At 43.2% G+C, this 22,774-nt stretch overlaps 1 protein-coding gene across 6 annotated transcripts in view; it reads left to right on the top strand.

Annotated features, from left to right (window-relative positions):
* The window catches only part of CFAP54 (cilia and flagella associated protein 54), a 752,512-nt gene that overhangs the window by 118,404 nt on the left and 611,334 nt on the right, over positions 1 to 22,774 (top strand). For all 6 annotated transcript variants that reach the window (XM_069764454.1, XM_069764457.1, XM_069764455.1 and 3 more), the window contains one exon: positions 9,516 to 9,666. In XM_069764454.1, the coding sequence (XP_069620555.1) occupies positions 9,516 to 9,666 (151 nt within the window). The remainder of the gene's footprint in view (positions 1 to 9,515; positions 9,667 to 22,774) is intronic.

The raw sequence follows: 22,774 nt of genomic DNA, 5'->3' as shown, positions 1-22,774 counted from the left end.
AATCATGAAAGTAGAACAGTTACCTGTTACACGCTTCTTGCAATTATACTTTGCCATACTGTATATGCCTCAGAAGCAAATATTCCTTTAAAGGGACTCCGTCACCTGAATTTGGCGGGACCGGTTTTGGGTCATATGGGCGGAGTTTTCGGGTGTTTGATTCACCCTTTCCTTACCCGCTGGCTGCATGCTGGCTGCAATATTGGATTGAAGTTCATTCTCTGTCCTCCATAGTACACGCCTGCGCAAGGCAAGATTGCCTTGCGCAGGCGTGTACTATGGAGGACAGAGAATGAACTTCAATCCAATATTGCAGCCAGCATGCAGCCAGCGGGTAAGGAAAGGGTGAATCAAACACCCGAAAACTCCGCCCATATGACCCAAAACCGGTCCCGCCAAATTCAGGTGACAGGTTCCCTTTAAAGGCATTCTCTGGGAATAGAAAAACAGATAATAACTAAAGGAAATATGTGGAAGAATGATGGGGTTTTCCACGCCTGCATTAATGATTGCAACAGTCCTTGAAATTAACTCTAGTTTTTAGGGAGCCAGTCCCATTGAGGACCTCCAACTCACAACATGAAAAAAAAAACATGAAAAAAAAATTCAAATTCCTTAAAATCAATCTTCTTTATTGGTTAAATTTTAATATTGCATAAAAAATATACTCCACATGATTCATTTTAAGGAAATTGGCCATTCCATTTTCTTTTTCTTCTTGTAAAGGAAATGTAATTATAAATATGTTTCTTAATACCTTTAAGTAGTAAATCACACTCATTTTGTTTTGGGAGGTGATCCTAATAAAATGAAAATAAGACAATAGTATGTAAGCATGTGCAGTAGAAGCTTCATCCCCACTTCATATGTAGAAAGTTGTGCTCCCGGTAGATAATCTGATCTAATATTGAAGGTAACAGAAGTGCTGAGGTAAGAAGAGGCTGCTCACACTGCTGTCCACCCTGTCTAATATAATTTTGGAGATACCAGAGGTGCTGTGGTAAGAAGGGGCTGCTCACACTGCTGTCCACCCTGTCTATCTAATATAATTTTGGAGATACCAGAGGTGCTGTGGTAAGAAGGGGCTGCTCACACTGCTGTCCACCCTGTCTTTTTAATATATTTTTGGAGATACCAGAGGTGCTGTGGTAAGAAGGGGCTTCTCTGTTGTGAGTTCTGTTTTTGGGCTCCCTCTGGTGGTTACTGATGGTACTGGGTGATTTGTGTTCTGCTGTCTCTGGTGTCCACCTGTTCTATTAGGATTTGGGAGTTTCCTATTTAACCGGGCTTTCTTGTCATTTCCCCGCCGGCTATCAAGGTTATCAGAGTGTTTTGTTACCTCAGCTTCTGGCTTCAGTAATCTTCAGGACAAGCTAAGTTTTTGATTTTCTTGTTCCACGTTTTGATTTATTTTTGTCTTTTCCAGCTTGCATATAATTGTTTCTTTGCTGCTGGTTGCTCTAGCGGGCTGTAATTGCTCCTCATGTTCCATGAGTTGGAACATGAGTTCAAGTAATTACAGGATGGTTTTTTGAAGGGTTTTTTGCTGACCGCGCAGTTTACTTTTGTATCCTCTGCTATCTAGTTTTAGCGGGCCTCATTTTGCTGAATCTGATTTCATACTGTGTATGTGCCTTCCTCTCATTTCACCGTCATTATATGTGGGGGGCTGCTATTTCTGTGGGGTATTTCTCTGGAGGCAAGAGAGGTCTGTGTTTCTTCTAATAGGGGAAGTTAGATCTTCGGCTGGTGCGAGACGTCTAGGATCAACGTAGGCACGTTCCCCGGCTATTGTTATTTGTGTGTTCAGGTTTAGGGTCGCGGTCAGCTCAGGTTCCATCACCCTAGAGCTCGTTGGTGCTTGTCCTTTTGTGATTCCCTGCCATTGGAATCATGACAGTATAGCCGGCCACAAAATGTTTGGGCTGAAGTAGGAGGAAAAGTAGTCTGAGGAAGTTTTTTTTTTTTTTTCTCTCCTCTGAGGTTGCTGCCTAGCCCTAATTGCAGTCTGGCTGATTTTTTTTTTTTTTTTCCTCCTCTTAATCCTTGAATGGCTCGGACCTTAGCTGTTTATCATGGACGTCCAGAGTTTAGCTTCCAGCTTGAATAATCTTGCTGCTAAGGTTCAAAATATACAAGATTTTGTTGTACATGCTCCTATGTCTGAACCTAGAATTCCTATTCCAGAGTTCTTTGCTGGAGATAGATCTAGTTTTCTGAATTTTAGGAACAATTGCAAGCTGTTCCTTTCTTTGAAATCTCGCTCTTCTGGAGACCCTGCTCAGCAGGTTAAGATTATTATATCTTTCCTGCGGCGTGACCCTCAAAATTGGGCATTTGCATTGGCACCAGGGGATCCTGCGTTGCTTAATGTGGATGCGTTTTTTCTGGCATTGGGTTTGCTCTATGAGGAACCTAACCAAGAGATTCAGGCTGAAAAAGCTTTATTAGCTCTCTCTCAGGGGCAAGATGAAGCAGAAATATATTGTCAAAAATTTCGGAAATGGTCAGTGCTTACTCACTGGAATGAGTGCGCCCTGGCTGCAGAGTTCAGAGATGGCCTTTCTGAGGCCATTAAAGATGTTATGGTGGGGTTCCCTGCGCCTACGGGTCTGAATGAGTCTATGACTATGGCTATTCAGATTGATCGGCGTTTACGGGAGCGCAAACCTGTGCACCATTTGGCGGTGTCTTCTGAACAGGCACTTGAGACAATGCAATGTGATAGAGTTCAGTCTAGAAGTGAACGGCAAAATTATAGGCGGAAAAATGGGTTGTGCTTTTATTGTGGTGATTCAGCTCATGTTATATCAGCATGCTCTAAACGCACAAAAAAGGTTGATAAGTCTGTTGCCATTAGTACGTTACAGTCTAAGTTCATTCTGTCTGTGACTCTGATTTGTTCATTATCAGCCATTTCCGTCGATGCCTATGTGGATTCAGGCGCTGCCCTGAGTCTTATGGATTGGTCATTTGCCAACCGCTGTGGGTTTAGTCTTGAGCCTCTGGAAGTCCCTATTCCTTTGAAGGGAATTGACTCTACACCTTTAGCAATGAATAAACCTCAGTACTGGACACAAGTGACCATGCGTATGACTCCCGTTCATCAGGAGGTGATTCGCTTCCTGGTGTTGTATAATTTACATGATGTTCTAGTACTTGGTCTGCCATGGTTACAAACTCATAATCCAGTCCTTGACTGGAAAACAATGTCTGTGTTAAGCTGGGGATGTCAGGGGGTTCATGATGATGCACCTCCGATTTCTATCGCTTCATCTACTCCTTCTGAGGTTCCTGTATTTTTGTCGGATTATCGGGATGTTTTTGAGGAGCCTAAGCTCAGTTCGCTTCCTCCTCACAGGGATTGCGATTGTGCTATAGATTTAATTCCTGGTAGTAAATTTCCTAAAGGTCGTTTGTTCAATCTGTCAGTGCCAGAGCATACTGCTATGCGGGATTATGTTAAGGAGTCCTTGGAAAAGGGACATATCCGTCCATCTTCGTCCCCTTTGGGAGCAGGTTTTTTTTTCGTGGCCAAGAAAGATGGGTCCTTGAGACCTTGTATAGATTATCGTCTTTTGAATAAGATTACCGTAAAATATCAGTATCCTTTGCCTTTGTTGACTGATTTGTTTGCTCGCATTAAGGGGGCTAAATGGTTCACTAAGATTGATCTCCGGGGTGCGTATAATCTTATACGAATAAAGCAAGGTGATGAGTGGAAAACCGCATTTAATACGCCTGAGGGCCATTTTGAGTATTTGGTAATGCCTTTCGGACTTTCTAATGCTCCTTCAGTCTTCCAGTCCTTTATGCACGATATTTTCCGTGAATATCTGGATAAATTTATGATTGTGTATTTGGATGATATTTTGGTTTTTTCTGATGACTGGGAGTCTCATGTTCAGCAGGTCAGGAAGGTGTTTCAGGTCCTGCGGGCTAATTCCTTGTTTGTAAAGGGCTCAAAGTGTCTCTTTGGAGTCCAGAAGATTTCTTTCTTGGGGTATATTTTTTCCCCTTCTACTATTGAGATGGATCCCGTCAAGGTTCGGGCTATTTGTGATTGGACGCAGCCTGCATCTCTTAAGAGTTTGCAGAAGTTCTTGGGCTTTGCTAATTTCTATCGTCGTTTTATAACTAATTTTTCTAGTGTTGTTAAGCCTTTGACGGATTTGACTAAGAAGGGTGCTGATGTTGCTGATTGGTCTCCTGCGGCTGTGGAGGCCTTTCAGGAACTTAAACGTCGGTTTTCTTCTGCCCCTGTGTTGCGTCAGCCTGATGTTTCGCTTCCTTTCCAAGTTGAGGTTGATGCTTCCGAGATTGGAGCGGGGGCGGTTTTGTCACAGAGAAGCTCCGATTGCTCGGTGATGAAGCCATGTGCGTTCTTTTCTAGAAAATTTTCGCCCGCTGAGCGGAATTATGATGTGGGTAATCGGGAACTTTTGGCCATGAAGTGGGCATTTGAGGAGTGGCGTCATTGGCTGGAGGGTGCTAGACATCGTGTGGTGGTCTTGACTGATCACAAAAATCTGATTTACCTTGAGTCTGCCAGGCGTCTGAATCCTAGACAGGCTCGTTGGTCACTGTTTTTCTCTCGTTTCAATTTTGTGGTTTCATACCTGCCAGGTTCAAAGAATGTGAAGGCGGATGCTCTTTCTAGGAGTTTTGTGCCTGACTCCCCTGGAAACTCTGAGCCCACTGGTATCCTTAGGGATGGGGTGATTTTGTCGGCCGTATTCCCAGACTTGCGACGTGCTTTGCAGGAGTTTCAGGCGGGTAAACCTGATCGTTGTCCGTCTGAGAGACTGTTTGTTCCGGATAGCTGGACCAGTAGAGTCATCTCTGAGGTCCATTCTTCTGCGTTGGCAGGTCATCCTGGAATATTTGGTACTAGAGACTTGGTGGCCAGGTCTTTTTGGTGGCCTTCCTTGTCTAGGGATGTGCGTTCTTTTGTGCAGTCTTGTGAGGTTTGTGCTCGGGCTAAGCCTTGCTGTTCTCGAGCCAGTGGATTGTTGTCACCTTTGCCTATCCCGAAGAGGCCTTGGACGCACATTTCCATGGACTTTATTTCGGATCTCCCTGTCTCTCAAAAAATGTCCGTCATCTGGGTTGTGTGTGACCGCTTTTCTAAAATGGTTCATCTTGTACCCTTGCCTAAGTTGCCTTCCTCCTCTGAGTTGGTCCCTCTGTTTTTCCAGAACGTGGTTCGTTTGCATGGGATTCCGGAGAACATCGTTTCTGACAGGGGATCCCAGTTTGTGTCTAGATTTTGGCGGACGTTCTGTGCTAAGATGGGCATTGATTTGTCCTTTTCGTCTGCATTCCACCCTCAGACGAATGGCCAGACGGAGCGAACTAATCAGACCTTGGAAACTTATTTGAGGTGTTTTGTTTCTGCTGATCAGGATGACTGGGTTACCTTTTTGCCGCTGGCCGAGTTTGCCCTTAATAATCGGGCTAGTTCTGCTACCTTGGTTTCTCCTTTCTTTTGTAATTCGGGGTTTCATCCTCGTTTTTCCTCTGGTCAGGTGGAGCCTTCTGATTGTCCTGGAGTGGACATGGTGGTGGATAGGTTGCATCAGATTTGGAGTCATGTGGTGGACAATTTGAAGTTGTCCCAGGAGAAGGCTCAGCAGTTTGCTAATCGCCGTCGCCGCGTGGGTCCTCGACTTCGTGTTGGGGACTTGGTGTGGTTGTCTTCTCGTTTTGTTCCTATGAAGGTCTCTTCTCCTAAGTTCAAGCCTCGGTTCATCGGTCCTTATAGGATCTTGGAAATTCTTAACCCTGTGTCGTTTCGTTTGGATCTCCCGGCATCGTTTGCTATTCATAATATGTTCCATCGGTCGTTGTTGCGGAGGTATGAGGTACCTGTTGTTCCTTCGCCTGAGCCTCCTGCTCCGGTGCTGGTGGAGGGAGAATTGGAGTATGTTGTGGAGAAGATCTTGGATTCTCGTATTTCCAGACGGAAACTCCAATATTTGGTCAAGTGGAAGGGTTATGGTCAGGAGGATAATTCTTGGGTGGTTGCCTCTGATGTTCATGCTGATGATTTGGTCCGCGCTTTTCATAGGGCTCATCCTGGTCGCCCTGGTGGTTCTCGTGAGGGTTCGGTGACCCCTCCTCAAGGGGGGGGGTACTGTTGTGAGTTCTGTTTTTGGGCTCCCTCTGGTGGTTACTGATGGTACTGAGTGATTTGTGTTCTGCTGTCTCTGGTGTCCACCTGTTCTATTAGGATTTGGGAGTTTCCTATTTAACCGGGCTTTCTTGTCATTTCCCCGCCGGCTATCAAGGTTATCAGAGTGTTTTGTTACCTCAGCTTCTGGCTTCAGTAATCTTCAGGACAAGCTAAGTTTTTGATTTTCTTGTTCCACGTTTTGATTTATTTTTGTCTTTTCCAGCTTGCATATAATTGTTTCTTTGCTGCTGGTTGCTCTAGCGGGCTGTAATTGCTCCTCATGTTCCATGAGTTGGAACATGAGTTCAAGTAATTACAGGATGGTTTTTTGAAGGGTTTTTTGCTGACCGCGCAGTTTACTTTTGTATCCTCTGCTATCTAGTTTTAGCGGGCCTCATTTTGCTGAATCTGATTTCATACTGTGTATGTGCCTTCCTCTCATTTCACCGTCATTATATGTGGGGGGCTGCTATTTCTGTGGGGTATTTCTCTGGAGGCAAGAGAGGTCTGTGTTTCTTCTAATAGGGGAAGTTAGATCTTCGGCTGGTGCGAGACGTCTAGGATCAACGTAGGCACGTTCCCCGGCTATTGTTATTTGTGTGTTCAGGTTTAGGGTCGCGGTCAGCTCAGGTTCCATCACCCTAGAGCTCGTTGGTGCTTGTCCTTTTGTGATTCCCTGCCATTGGAATCATGACACTTCTCACACTGCTGTCCACCCTGTCTAATATAATTTTGGAGATACCAGAGGTGCTGTGGTAAGAAAGGACTGCTTACACTGCTGTCCACCCTGTCTATCTAATATAATTTTGGAGATACCAGAGGTGCTATGGTAAGAAGGGACTGCTCACACTGCTGTCCACCCTGTCTAATATAATTTTGGAGATACCAAAGGTGCTGTGGTAAGAAGGGACTGCTCACACTGCTGTCCACCCTGTCTTTCTAATATAATTTTGGAAATACCAGAGGTTGTTGAGATAATAAGTGGCTGCTCAAACTGCTGTTCAACATGTCTTTCTAATCCTATACTGGAGATACCAGGAGTGATGAGGTAAGAAGAAGCTGCACATATTGCTGTCCATCCTATCTTTCTGATCCTATACTGGAGATACCATGGGTGCTGAGGTAAGAAGAAGCTGCACATACTAATGTCCATCCTGTCTTTCTGATCTAATGCTTGACATACCAAGTGTGATAAGGAAAGAAGAGACTGCTGACACTTCTGTTCACCATGTCTATCTGATCTAATACTGGAGATACCAGTGAAGCTGAGGTAAACAAAGGCTGTTCAGACTGCTGTCCAGGATGTTATTGTGAGTGCTGAACGGTTATTATTATTTTTTTATTATTTTATTATTATTCATTTTTATAGCGCCATTTATTCCATGGCGCTTTACATGTGAATACGGGGCAAATATAGACAATTACATTAAACATGAGCAGATAACAAGGCACACGAGTACATAAGGAGGGAGGACCCTGCCCGCGAGGGCTCACAGTCTGCAGGGGGTGGGTGAGGATACACTAGGAGAGGGAAGAGTTGCTATGAACTGGTCATCTCTGGACAGTGCTTATCTTGAGGACAATATTCTTTGGTTTCTCTTCAGAACATATAAAGGTTATCTCCAGATCACCACAGTGGGGCTTCCTGCTGCATATGCTCTCAGGGTATGTGCACACGTCAGGATTTTCCCGATAAAAACGCTATAAAATCGCTAAAAAAAAGCAAACAATATGCATCCTATCATTTAGAATGCATTCTGCATGTTTTGTGCACATGTTTGCGTTTTTTTCCGCAAAAAAAAAACGCATTCCGCAAAAAAAAGTAGCATGTTCATTATTTTTGCAGATTTTTTGCGGATTTCCCATTAAATTGGAGTGTCAGGAAAAAAACGTAAAAAAAATCCGCAAAAATCCGCACAAAAAACATGTAAAATCCGCGCAAAAAAACGTGCAAAAAACGCATGCGGATTTCTGGCAGAAATGTCCTGATTTTGTCAGGAAATTTCTTTAAGAAAATCCTGACGTGTGCACATAGCCTCAAGTCACCTTTACTTCTAACATTCTAGGACAGGTTTCTGTCAGTGTAACAAGATGGCTACTAATGTGCTATAGTGATTACCTCCGTAGACAAAATAAGCATGATCTGCTAATTAAAAATATTTAGATATTCATTTGTAATGACATTTCCTTTAACCATTTGTTTTTTTCAGTTCATGGAGAACCTCTTAAAGCATATGGCCTGTTAGCATATAGAAACATAAGTCTGCATAGAATTTAGAAACCAAACAATTAGAAATTGTTCTATCTATTGTAAAGTTACTTATTTTCATTTTAGCTGCAGTAAGGCAGTACAAATCATAGGGCCCAATTAATTAAGAATGGTGTTGTACACAACAGAATTAAAGGGAATCTATCAGCAAGCTTTTGCTATGTAATCTGAAGACCGCAGGATATAAAGGCTTATTCAGAGATGTGTCACTTGTCAAAGTGCATGCGGTTGTTCAATAATTGTGAAGGATTTGTCACTAAGAGATTAACATTGTCAAATGCCAACTAAGCACCTCGGTGGGCGGGGTTAGCTGTGGTGTGGGTGGGGTTAGTTTTCTCAGCTCTGCTTCATTCTAAATCTAAAAGCTCTGATTGTGTCAGAACGGCTGCACCAAGTAATCTATGTGATACATCGTTGAATTCAGCTTCACTTTGCCTACATTAAGCTGCTCTCAGATGAGGTAGCAAAATCCTGCTGACAGATTCCCTTTAAGGAAATGTTGTGGTGGTGTAAGATGCACCCAGTTCATTAAGAGGCACACTGCATCAGAGATGGGAACACTGGTGAATCGACACGACAGACCTTACTTTGCCACAGTTGCCATAGACTATGGGGCCAATTCACCAAAAGATTTGAAAAGTCGCAAATGTTTTGCGCAATGCGAAATGGTGTAACTTTTGGCGTTTTCATGACCGTTTGAATCAGATCTGCTGAAATGGGCAGAGTTGAGATGAGGTAGTGCCGGCTGGGGATTGGCTATCCCCGTCTGTCCAAATCATCACAAGTACCAACTTTTTGTACTGGCTAGATGCTACTCCGGTACTGGAGTAGCATTTTTGTCGCTGTGCACAGACGTGCATGCCACTCCAAAGATGCAACACAGTTTTTTCATTTGGCACATTGTACTCCAGCAAAACTGGTGAAGCATGAGCATGCGCTATGCCAGGCTTTATTAATCGACTCACATATATGATTAGTGTTCCGGAATCATCATTTTATTGATAATGTATTTTCAGTGAAGAGATTAATAAAATACATTTTTATTAGATACTCTTTTCATTTCTCTTCCAGTGGATCTATATTCTGAGTCTCATCTATGAAGTGATGCAGCATTCAAGTATCATTCACACAGATGCTGTTATATTGGGAGAAGCTGCGTTGAGATTAGCAGGGATTGCCGAAAGTATGGCTGATGCTATCATGAAATGTGAAAAAAAGTCAGGTAAAATGACAACCTAATTAGCTGCAATTAAAAGGTCAAAGCCTAAAATAGGAAGGAGTGTAGAATTCTGAAAACAAGCCTTTCTCATTTTCTAATATATGTCATTCCAATGAAATAATGTCTTATTATTAATAATAATAATTAATAATAACAATTAAAAATAATTTTTAACTGAATGTTACTCGGTAGTCCTATAATAATGACTCACTCCTAACTTCCATCTCGATAACTAGAAGGGAAACATTACATAATAAAACAATTCTGTATTATCTGCATTGTGCTGTATGCCGCTGAATATTTATACGTTGACAACTGGGTGTTACAATCCTGCATGTTAAAGGGTTGAGTTCTTGCACCATGATCTCATGCTCCGATAGCCGCATGAAGGGTGCTCCAGAAGGGTTACATTTTCGGAAATCTAACCATTTACTAGAACGGACATGTCTGGAGACCTGATGCTGCCATAGCTTTACCTATGCACTTTTTATTAAAAGTGATGGCCGACGATGTTCAATGTTTTATTGTTACTACATATGGATGGGTGAATGGAGTTGTATTTTGGGACCTGTGTCACCAAGACTTATATAGGAGTCATAAAATCAGATGGCCAAATGTAGTATAAAAGATACATACAACCCCAACTATTCATGACATCATCTCCACCATGAAGGTTAACTGAATATTTAAAGGAGCTTTCTATACTTAAGATATTGATAACATATCCTTAGGATATATCCTTAACATCAGATCGGAGGGGGTCTGACAACCAGCACCCACAATGCTCAGCAATTTTCAGCTCCAATAGTGGTAGATGTAAACAGTGAATGATGCCGAACAGCTCAACTGCCACTGTATCGGTTATTATTGAGTACTGCAGCCTAGCTCCACTTCAATAAGAGCAGTGCCACTGTTTTTGAGAATAGCCCGCATACAGTAAACAGAGAAGTGTGATTGGGCTCCATTCATCCCACCACCAGAGCTAAAAACAGCTTATCGGTGGTAGTGCCAGGTGTCTGATCCCACCAATCTGATATTGATAACCTATATTAAGATTAATGATGAAAGGATATCCAGGACTCCGTGAGTGGGATGAAATCTTCAAATTATTTAGGGAACGTAAGTACAGACAAACCAACATAATCAGTAAAACCAATGCGTTTTGAAAAATGGTCTGGACCATGGTTAAGACCTTCTGGTCAAAACAGTTTGTTTTCCTGACTCTGTGATGCTTATGTTCCTGAAATAAATATGAAGATTTTAGGACAACCATGGAGTGCTGGATATCCTTTCATTATTAGTTGGAAATATCTTGTGCCCGTACATCTGTTTGAGGACTATACTGCAAGACTGTTGAGCTGGAATCCCTGTTTCCTCTACAGGGTGATTCACTCTCTACTGTACCCGGAAAAAGTGCTGTAACTTATAAAAGAGACTATCTATCGTACTGAAATTTGGTCTGTACGTACCTTGGTTCCTGGAAATTGATGTTTTAAAGCAGGTGTTCAAAATGTCCACCGTTCGCATTCAAGCATACCTTTCCATATTGTTGAATGTATTTATCGCTGTATGCTCTCTCAGCGTACTTATCATGTTTCTGGGTTTTTACTGTACACCTGGCCCTTCAAATGGCCCCAAAGGAAAATATCTGGTGGTAATAAATAGGGCGATCTTGATGTCCACAGTCCCTTGGAGATTACTCTGTCATCAAGGAAGGTTTCAATATTTGTTTTGGACTGCAGATTTTGACTTCCAAACTTCTTTAGAAACTCACTTGGCACCTGTAGTGGAGACGACCGCAGGGCAACAAGTTGGTGAGACCACTCGGAGCGACGATATTTTGTGTCGCTGTCACTGAAGTTCATTGCACTCTCACTTCTCATGAACCAAAGTACGGCCAGTACAAATTTCAGTGCCATCTCTTTTAGAAATCACAGTAATTTGGGGGGGTAAAGTAGTGAGTGAATCACCCTGCATAATAATAGGCCTTCAGTATCATATACATGGACAACCCCTTTAATGTGACCGTAAAGTGACATTTTCCATCCATATCATCACCTTTTACTACAAATCATTGCTGGCCTATGAAATAGCATTCTAAAATGATGCTGATGACTTTTGCTGTGTACCTGCTTGATTTCAGATAATGCAGATCTCTAATAATAGGAAGGATCATTACAGTAAAAAGTGTAAGATCAGCTATCTATAGGTCAGTTATGCTTGAGAAAATATATGCAATGCATTGTGAGGGCAAAAGTTGGCACCAAAATGTATTGTCCATGCACAAATACACGTATATAATAGCTGGAGCTAATGGAAAGGATCACAGCGGTGTCAGCGCACACACCGCTATTCGGCAGACATTTCGGTTTTCTTTACCACAAGAAGCTTTTGCATTCAAATAATGCTTTTGTGCCATGTTCATATTTACTGAAATACAATGGAAAGTACCAATTGATTTTGAGTCTTTGAAACACATAAAAAAAAAACAATTCAGGAAGTTCCTAAGAAGATGTTCACAGAAGTTTTCTTACTTCTGTTCTCAGAGAAATGACAATGTCACAGAATTTTCCTTCTCTGCTGAGAATAATGACTTTCTCAGGTCTAAAATATTGAAATCTCGGTAAAGAACAAGCTGACTTAGATGCCAGAGTGATCCTGCTACATATTACCTTCAACATTAATGTGAAGTTGAAAAAGAACATGTACCAACCTTTAGCTTCTTCACTACAGAAAGTTCATACAGCTCGCAAAATGTCAGGAAGAACAATCCTGTATATTTCAGTATTACTTTCTAGACTTTGTAACTACTGTTCCATGTTCCTGTTTTATTTTTGGTCTAGTTTATATACAGACTAGATGGAGGCCCGATGCTATCACATCGGGAGGGCGGTAATGTCGCAATGGGGGCAGGCTTTGCGGCGTTGAGAATCTCTTCCCCCCATGTGCTCATCCACTCTCTCTTTCCCCATGTGCTGACTTCTCCCGTCTGTGCTCTCTTCTTTGACCTGTCTACCCCATGTGCTATATGCATTGTTTTTGTCCCAGCGATGCTGTTGCTCTTCAAGAGTCTCATTTGCCCTTTGTTGTCTTCGACATTGTGCCTTTGCTGCTTTCCTTTCATTGTCATTGGCGTACTTTTTATGAGGAGCCATGTTGGCGTTGATATTTGTTTTTTAACCCCTTCACCCCAAAGCCTGTTTTCACCTAAGTGACAGGGCCAATTTTTACAATTCTGACCACTGTCACTTTATGAGGTCATAACTCTGAAACGCTTCAACGGATCCTGGTGATTCTGACATTGTTTTCTCGTGACATATTGTACTTCATGTTAGTGGTAAAACTTCTTCGATACGACTTGCATTTATTTGTGAAAAAAACAAAAATTTGTCGGAAATTATGAAAATTTAGCAATTTTCAAACTCTTAGTTTTTATGCCCTTAAATTAGAGAGTTATATCACATAATATAGTTAATAAACAACATTTCCCACATGTCTGCTTTACATCAGCACAATTTTGGAAACATAATTTTTTTTTGTTAGGACGTTATAAGGGTTAAAAGTTGACCAGCGATTTCTCATTTTTGCAACAAAATTTACAAAACCATTTTTTTACGGACCACCTCACACTTGAAGTGACTTTGAGGGGTCTATATGACAGAAAATGCCCAAAAGTGACACCATTCTAAAAACTGCACCCCTCAAGGTACTCAAAACCACATTCAAAAAGTTTATTAACCCTTCAGGTGCTTCACAGGAATTTTTTGAATGTTTAAAAAAATTGAACATTTAACTTTTTTTTCACAAAATTTTTACTTCAGGTCCAATTTGTTTCATTTTACCAAGGGTAACAGGAGAAATTGGACCACAAAAGACGTTGTACAATTTGTCCTGAGTACGCTGATACCCCATATGTGGGGGTAAACCACTGTTTGGGCACATGGCAGAGCTCGGAAGGGAAGGAGCGCCATTTGACTTTTCAATGCAAGATTTGCTGGAATTGAGATCGGAGCCCATGTCACGATTGGAGAGCCCCTGATGTGCCTAAACAGTGGAAACCCCCACAAGTGACACCATTTTGGAAAGTAGACCCCCTAAGGAACTAATCTAGATGTGTGGTGAGCACTTTGAACCTCCAAGTGCTTCACAGAAGTTTATAATGTAGAGCCGTAAAAAAAAAATTATATTTAATTTTCACAAAAAATGATCTTTTTGCCCCAAATTTTTTATTTTCCCAAGGGTAAAAGGATAAATTGGACCCCAAAAGTTGTTTTGCAATTTGTCCTGAGTACGTCGATACTTCATATATAGGGATAAACCACTGTTTGAGCGCATGGCAGAGCTCGGAAGGGAAGGAGCGCCATTTGACTTTTCAATGCAAAATTGGCTGGAATTGAGATCGGACGCCATGTCGCATTTGGAGAGCCCCTGACGTGCCTTAACAGTGGAAACCCCCCACAAGTGACCCCATTTTGGAAAGAAGACCCCCTAAGGAACTTATCTAGATGTGTGGTGAGCACTTTTAACCCCCAATTGTTTCACTAAAGTTTAGAATGTAGCATTGTGAAAATTAAAAAATCATTTTTTCTTTCCACAAAATGATGTTTTAGCCCGCAATTTTTTTTTCTCCCAAGGGTAACAGGAGATAGTGGACCACAAATGTTATTGTCCAATTTGTCCTGAGTACGCTGATACCCCACATGTGGGGGGGAACCACCGTTTGAGTGCATGGCAGAGCTCGGAAGGGAAGGAGCACCGTTTGAAATGCAGACTTAGATGGAATGGACTGCAGGTGTCATGTTGCATTTGCAGAGCCCCTGATGTACCTAAACAGTAGAAACTACCCACAAGTGACCCCATATTGGAAACTAGACCCCCCAAGGAACTTATCTAGATGTGTTGTGAGAGCTTTGAACCAACAAGTGTTTCACTACAGTTTATAACGCAGAGCCGTGAAAATAAAAAATATATTTTTTTCCACGAAAATGATATTTTATCCCCTATGCTTTCATTTTCCCAAGGGTAACAGGACAAATTGGACCCCAAAAGTTGTTGTCCAACTTGTCCTGAGAACGCTGATACCCCATATGTTGGGGGGAACCACTGTTTGGGTGCACGGCAGAGCTCGGAAGGGAAGGAGCGCCATTTGAAATGCAGACTTAGATGGATTGGTCTGCAGGCGTCATGTTGCATTTGCAGAGCCCCTGATGTACCTAAACAGTAGAAACCCCCCACAAGTGACCCCATATTGGAAACTAGACCCCCCAAGGAACTTATCTAGATGTGTTGTTAGAGCTTTAAACCAACAAGTGTTTCACTACAGTTTATAACGCAGAGCGGTGAAAATAAAAAATTTTTTTTTTCCACGAAAATGATATTTTATCCCCTATGCTTTTATTTTCCCAAGGGTAACAGGACAAATTGGACCCCAAAAGTTGTTGTCCAACTTGTCCTGAGAACGCTGATACCCCATATGTTGGGGGGAACCACTGTTTGGGCACACAGGAAAACTCGGAAGGGAAGGATCCCTGTTTTACTTTTTCAAAGCAGAATTGGCTGGAATTGAGATCGGACGCCATGTCGCGTTTGGAGAGCCCCTGATGTGCCTAAACAGTGGAAACCCCCAATTATAACTGAAACCCTAACCCCAACCCTAACCCTAACCCTAGCCCTAGCCCTAACCCTAACCCTAACCCTAGCCCTAACCCTAGCCCTAACCCTAGCCCTAATGGGAAAATGGAAATAAATACATTTTTTTACATTTTATTATTTTTCCCTAACTAAGGGGGTGATGAAGGGGGGTTTGATTTACTTTTATAGCGTTTTTTTGGCGGATTTTTATGATTGGCAGCTGTCACACACTAAAAGACGCTTTTTATTGCAAAAAATAGTTTTTGCATCACCACATTTTGAGAGCTATAATTTATCCATAGTTTGGCCCACAGAGTCATATGAGGTCTTGTTTTTTGTGGGACGAGTTGATGTTTTTATTGGTAACATTTTCGGGCAGATGACATTTTTTGATCGCTTTTTATTCCGATTTTTGGGAGGCGGAATGAACAAAAACCAGCAATTCCTGAATTTCTTTTAGGGGGGGCGTTTATACCGTTCCACGTGTGGTAAAATGGATAAAGCAGTTTTATTCTTCGGGTCAGTACGATTACAGCGATACCTCATTTATGTAATTTTTTTATGTTTTGGCGCTTTTACACAATAAAAACTATTTTATATAAAAAAATAATTGTTTTTGCATCGCATTATTCTGAGAGCTATAACTTTTTTATTTTTCTGCTGATGATGCTGTATGGCGGCTTTTTTTTTGCGGGACAAGATGACGTTTTCAGCGGTACCATGGTTATTTATATCCGTCGTTTTGATCGCGTGTTATTCTACTTTTTGTTCGCCTGTATGATAATAAAGCGTTGTTTTTTGCCTTGTTTTTTTTTTTTTTTTTTTGCGGTGTTCACTGAAGGGGTTAACTAGTGTGATAGTTTTATAGAGCGGGTCGTTACGGACGCGGCGATACCAAATATGTGTACATTTATTGTTTTTTTTTTTTTTACATAAATAAATGTATTTATTGGGAAATGTTTTTTTTTTTTAATTTGGGGATTTTTTTAAATTTTTTTTTTACACATTCTATTTTTTTTTTTTTTACTTTCTAACATTGTCCCAGGGTGGGACATCTCTGTATTAGATCAGATCGTTGATCTGACACTGTGCATAGCACACTGTCAGATCAACGATCTGACAGGCAGCTTAGCTGGCTTTCCAGCGCCTGCTCTTAGCAGGCGCCGGCTAGCCAGGTCACTTCATGACCCGGAAGGAGTCCGGCGGCCATCTTGGATCCGGGGACTCCTTCCGGGTCACCGGAGCAACGCGATCTCATTGCGTTGCTCCGGTGGGAGAGCGCAGGGAGCCCCCGTCCCTGCGCGATCCCCCTCTATGCCGCTGTCACTACTGACAGCGGCATCAGAGGGGTTAAATGCCCGCGATCGGCGATAGCGCCGATCGTGGGCATTGCTGCGGAGTGTCAGCTGTCATATACAGCTGACACCCGCACCCGATCACCGCGGCGCTCAGCGCGAGACCGCGGTGATCGGTGCGCCGTACTAGTACTGCTGCTGGCACTTATGCAGTGCCGGCAGCGCAGTACTAGTACGGCGGCTGGCGCGAAGGGGTTAAAGGGGATTTCCCACGAACGAAAGTTAATTTTAAAAATTGTCTGTATCTGACCATGTACAGAACATACCACAGCTCCTGGGCAGGGGAGGAAGCAAAAGACAATGCTGACATTACAGCAGGAGATCGCAGAGGATACATTTCGTGAGGTAAAATATTGTTTAAAAACAGTCAGTGAAATATTTTACCTGACAAAGTGAATCCACTGTGATCCCCTGCTGTAATGTCAGTATTGTCTTTTGCTTCCTCCCCTGCCAAGGAGATGTGGTATGCTCCATACACGGTCAGACACAAACAATTTTTAAAATGAACTTTCGTTTCGTGGGAAAACCCCTTTAGGGTATGTGCACACGTTCAGGATTTCTTGCAGAAATTTCCTGACAAAATACACATTTCTGCGAGAAATCCGCATGCGGTTTTTTTCGCGTTTTTTTAGGCTGGTTTCACACTTGCGTTTTGATCTGCAGCGTTTGTACCACATTAAAACGCATGCGTTCTTTTTCCTATGTTTAACATTAAAAAAAAATGTTAATTTTTTGCTGCATGCGTTCATTTGCAGAAATGCAACATGTAGTAATTTTCAGTGGCGTTTTTTGTGACGCATAAAAACGCATGCGTTCGTTTGCGTTTTTTTGCGTCAAAAAATGCATTGGAGTCTATGGAAACGCATGCATTTTTACGTACATGCGTTTGCATGCGTTTTTGAACGCATGCGTTTCAATTAAGATAAGGATGTCTAGACACTGATAAGCCACCCCCTAGCATCAAGGTGATAAAAGGGAGTTGGGGAAAGTTTCAGGACACTTCTCATCAGACTCTCAAGAAGACAAGACACTGTCAGGCCTCATTTTGGAGGACAAGACCCAGATCAATGTGAGTATATCCTAACCAATGCCTTTATATTCTAATTTTTGGCTCTACATGTCCTAATTTCTTTAATTTCTTTTTTTCTACATGCATCAGAATGTCTTCTTCGGAGTCTTCATCTGGTGAGGAGTTTGAGCCACGTCAGTCGGAAGTGGAGCACGTCAGTGAGGTGAGTATTTGCCTCTTCAGCTTGGTAAGTATTCACTGTCACATCTGCACATGTGACAGTTTTAATTTTCCTTTTTTTTAGAGCACTTCCACTGAGGCACAGACCGGGCAGGAGCAACAGAGTCAACCTCCGGTGGGAAGACGGCAGCGGGTATGTATACAGGGCTGACTGTCCTCATTGTAATATTCTTGAATCTTCCTTTCTTTACCCTTGTATGTCTTTAAATTTTTCTTCTGGAATCCTTTTCTAAGTTGACTTTTATATTCATGCCATTTCTCATCATCTGTTATCTTGCTTTTCCTTATGTGATTGAGCAAACTTTAATGATTTTCTATAAATTTTAGGTTTCATGACGGGACGATGACCTTATCGACAACGACCTCTTAATAACCATGGTCCAGGAGCGAGTTCCGTTGTGGGACAGTCGGGATCCACTGCATTCGATAAACGCACGCTCCGCCGTTTATGGAATGAGGTGGCCCAAGCGTTGTGGGATGGCTGGGACAATGCCCCGCCACGGGTCCGTAATGCATTTGGTAAGTATTGTACTGCAGTGTGAAGCAGCAGAGACGTTGGCCGTGCTCTCTTGACTGTGTGTGATGAAAGAAACTCTTCGGAGTTTCTTTCATCACACACAGTTGTCTTTGCACGGCAAAAAGTCCATTTCCTGACCATAATTTTTTTTTTTTTTTAACACTGGGCAAAGTAAAAACACGTTGGCGTTCCATGAAGGACCGCTTCAACAAGGACCTGCGCGAAGAGAGTCGTGCTGCCAGTGGTTCGGGAGCAAGGATCAGACTGTACAAATATCATCGCGTGCTGTCATTTTTAAGACCGGTCCTTCTCCAGAGAACGTAAGTTTTTCTCACATGCTTTCGGTTGTATTGCATTGACATAATATGTATTTTCAAATTCCACAGGATTTAGCATATGGTTATTTTTTTGTATTAATTTTCTGTTTCCTTTTTTCACAGCACACACAGCACGACTGTCGTCCCAGGTTCTGGAGCGGTCCTTCAGCCGGCAGCCACGGACCCATCCCAGCCATCCAGCAGCGCAGCAGCAGGTGGGCCTTCCACACTAACTGGAGACCAGGGAGCTGGCCCATCAGGTCTTCCCCTTTCGCAGTCCTCTTCCACTGCACCCTTTCTTTCTGGCTCATCCCGGCTGTGTCAGAGGGCTTCGGACAGGTCACTCATGCCCGAGTTTTTGCACTTGAGCTCGGTTTTACACGAAGCAATCAAGGCTTTAGGTGACCGAATGGATGTTTCTCATAATCTCTTGAATTACCGTATGCAGGAGGTCACCAAAAGTCTTTATCAAGTGAAAGCCAACTCCAGAGGCCAGCTCATCATTTTTTCAACCAAATTGAGCAGGGCATGTCGGAACACCTTAGCCCTGATCTCCAGCTCAGTGTGATGCAGGCCTGCAATGCTGCTTTTGTGCAGGCTATGCAGCAGAGTCGGAATTTACAGCAGACAGTGGCGGCATATCCAACAGTGCCGTCACTGTCACGATTAACCTCCATGCCGACCTCTGCTGCATACCACTGCACGGCCACCTCAATTCCTTCCACAGGTGGACTCCACTACAGCGCCAACACCATGACGAGTGCAGTTGGACATCCCACCGCCACCACCGTGACAACCGCTGCTCTGGCTTGGACCTCCTCCACTGACACCACGATGCAGCAGGACCCTGGCATGGCTTTTCGGACCGCCCCCCCCCCCCCCGATGCAGCATGACCCAGGCATGGCTTTCCGGCCAGGACCCACCCCGATGCAGCAGGACCCAGGCATGGCTTATCGGACCGGCCCCACTCCGATGCAGCAGGACCCAGGCATGGCTTTTCAGACCGGACCAACCCCGATGCAGCAGGACCCAGGCATGGCTTTTCAGACCGGCCCCACCCCGATGCAGCAGGACCCAGGCATGGCTTATCGGACCGGACCCACCCCGATGCAGCACGACCCAGGCATGGCTTATCGGACCGGCCCCACCACGATGCAGCAGGACCCTGTCAGGGCTGTATGTTCCCCCCCCAGGACTCTGGCGTGGCCGAGCGCTCGACAAGCGCAATGGACTGTGAGACAGTGCAGCCGGACCCTGACGTGTCTCCCGCCACCACGCTACAGCATATGAGCCCACCAAGACGTCCCCCTATCAGGCAAACCCAAACAAAAACTCAGAAAAAAAAAAACTCTTCAGTATTCCTCCCCCATCACCTACCGATGTGTCTGTATTGTCAGTTTTGTCTCACCCTTCCAGTGCGTTTCAAGCCTCTCATGTGTCAAGCCCCATCCCCGAACTTCCAGACCCTTCTAGTTTCATTGCCCCTTCTCAGGCCACCTCTGCGTCGTCCACGGTTAGCCAGACCTCAGTTCTTCACACCCCCCGTTTACATCACTCTACCCCAAGCCGTCGCGGTACATCCCGTCGCGGTCGTGGTTTATTGTGTCTATCGCCGCCGGCAACACACACCGTGCGCCAAGAAACTTCGCCACACACGTATTCTTTGGGCCACAACATATCTCCAGTAGTTAAAAATACAAGACTGCAGCTATATGTGTGTCTTTAGTATAGAGATATGAGGTGGCCCGAAAAATATAACATGTATTTCCATACTCTCTTTTTGTATATGCCTAGTGTGACAGTACGAAGAGAAAATGGTGGAAATCCTGTTCAGTCCTCTACTGAACAGGTCAGGTGTCCAAAAACTCATAAGTTAGGACGCCTGACCTGTTGAGTAGATAACTGCCTTGTATATTCACCATTTTCTCTTCTTTATACATAATCTATTACACACGAATTGAGGTGACAATGGTTGTCACACGCTACATATCTATGCTCACCTGCCCAGGTGTAAGAAATAGTGAATTCATTAGCCTGTATATGTTTATCATGAATTCATTATTTCTGACACTTGACTTGATGAGTATAGATAGCGTGACAGTGATTGTCTCTCCATTTTGTGTCCAATGGATATATGAGTATAGAGTCTTTACGCAATGACGTCAACAAGCTTACCAATAAAGCAACATGGTTGCCATTATTAAAAGTATGTGGCCAGTGTTTTATATCAGTATTTGTAAACCAAAATAGGGAGTGGAACAATTAGAGGTCAATTATGATATTAACATAATAACTAACACCTCTGCCTGTATCACCCACTCCTGGTTTTGGATTACAAAAAATGATATTAAATACATATCTACTGCCCGTTTTTGGGCAAGCTTGGTTTGGAGAGGAAAACGATAGGAGACATGGTCAACACAACCAACACTAAAGTTTATTAATTTGAAGTATTATTTTCATTGTAGAAACGTACTGGTACAGATAAAGATACAACTGGACATTTACACAACATTGTCCTGCCATGACACCCGTCCAATATCTGAAACACAATAGGCCGCAAATTGGTCCCGCATGAGACCAACGGCTGCAGTTGACCGCAGCGGGTGATGCTGGAAATCAGACAGTGGGTGTGCAACTGGTTCATCCAGTTCAATGTGGGGTCGCTCCTTAGTAATTATGTAATTGGGGAGAACCACACAGGCTTTGACCACCTCGTCGACTGTTTCCACTTTTAGATTTATGGCTGTTGCAAGAATGCGCCATTTAGCAACCAGAATGCCAAAGGTACACTCTACTGTTCTTTGGGCCCTGGTCAGTCTGTAGTTGAAGATCCTTCTAGTGTGGTCCAAGTCCCAACTGGAATAGGGCTTCAGTAGATTTTCACACATCTGGAAGGCCTCATCCCCAACCATAACAAATGGCAGCGGTGGGCCTTGAGTGTTGGGGAGAGGCTGTGGAGGGGGAAAATTAAAATTGTTACCATACACACGCCGGCCCATATCCGAGCTCTTGAAAGTCTGGGAATCATTGCCACAGCCAAAAGCTCCAATGTCCACGGCGATGAAGCGACTGTCCGCATCAGCTATTGCCATGAGCACTACAGAAAAATATTTTTTGTAGTTGAAAAACTCCGATCCGGTTCTGGCAGGTTTGATAATGCGGATGTGCTTTCCATCCACCGCTCCTAAACAGTTGGGGAAATCACACACATTCAAGAATTTCTCTGCAATTTCACGCCACATGTCCGCGGTGGGTACTGGTATAAACTCATCACGGAGTACATTCCATAAAGCCTGACAGGTGTCCACAACTATTTCAGACAGGGTGGATATTCCAAGCCGGTATTGGAAGTGGAGGGAAGATAAACTCTCCCCTGTGGCAAGAAATCTAGAAGAAAAACACAAACAAAAAACAACATTACAATCTACTCTTTTTATGGTGTGGTTAAAAAAAAAAAAAAGGAAAATACACAAAAAATACATGTCAGAATAAACAAAATTTGGACTGTCATTGGTTTAGATTTAGAACGTACCTTAATGTCACCAGCAGACGTTCCTCGGGTGGAATCGCTCTACGGAGCTTGGTGTCCTGTCGCCGTATGTCTAACCCAAGAAGAGGTGCGAAACCGGCTAAATAAGATTAAAATAGATAAATCTCCGGGTCCGGATGGCATACACCCACGAGTACTAAGAGAACTAAGTAATGTAATAGATAAACCATTATTTCTTATTTTTAGTGACTCTATAGCGACAGGGTCTGTTCCGCAGGACTGGCGCATAGCAAATGTGGTGCCAATATTCAAAAAGGGCTCTAAAAGTGAACCTGGAAATTATAGGCCAGTAAGTCTAACCTCTATTGTTGGTAAAATATTTGAAGGGTTTCTAAGGGATGTTATTCTGGATTATCTCAATGAGAATAACTGTTTAACTCCATATCAGCATGGGTTTATGAGAAATCGCTCCTGTCAAACCAATCTAATCAGTTTTTATGAAGAGGTAAGCTATAGGCTGGACCACGGTGAGTCATTGGACGTGGTAT

Source organism: Ranitomeya imitator, chromosome 4 (genome assembly GCF_032444005.1).
Source record: "Ranitomeya imitator isolate aRanImi1 chromosome 4, aRanImi1.pri, whole genome shotgun sequence".
Lineage (NCBI taxonomy): Eukaryota > Metazoa > Chordata > Amphibia > Anura > Dendrobatidae > Ranitomeya > Ranitomeya imitator.
The sequence above is the reverse complement of the archived record's forward strand: the minus strand, read 5'-3'. Positions and strand labels throughout refer to the sequence as shown.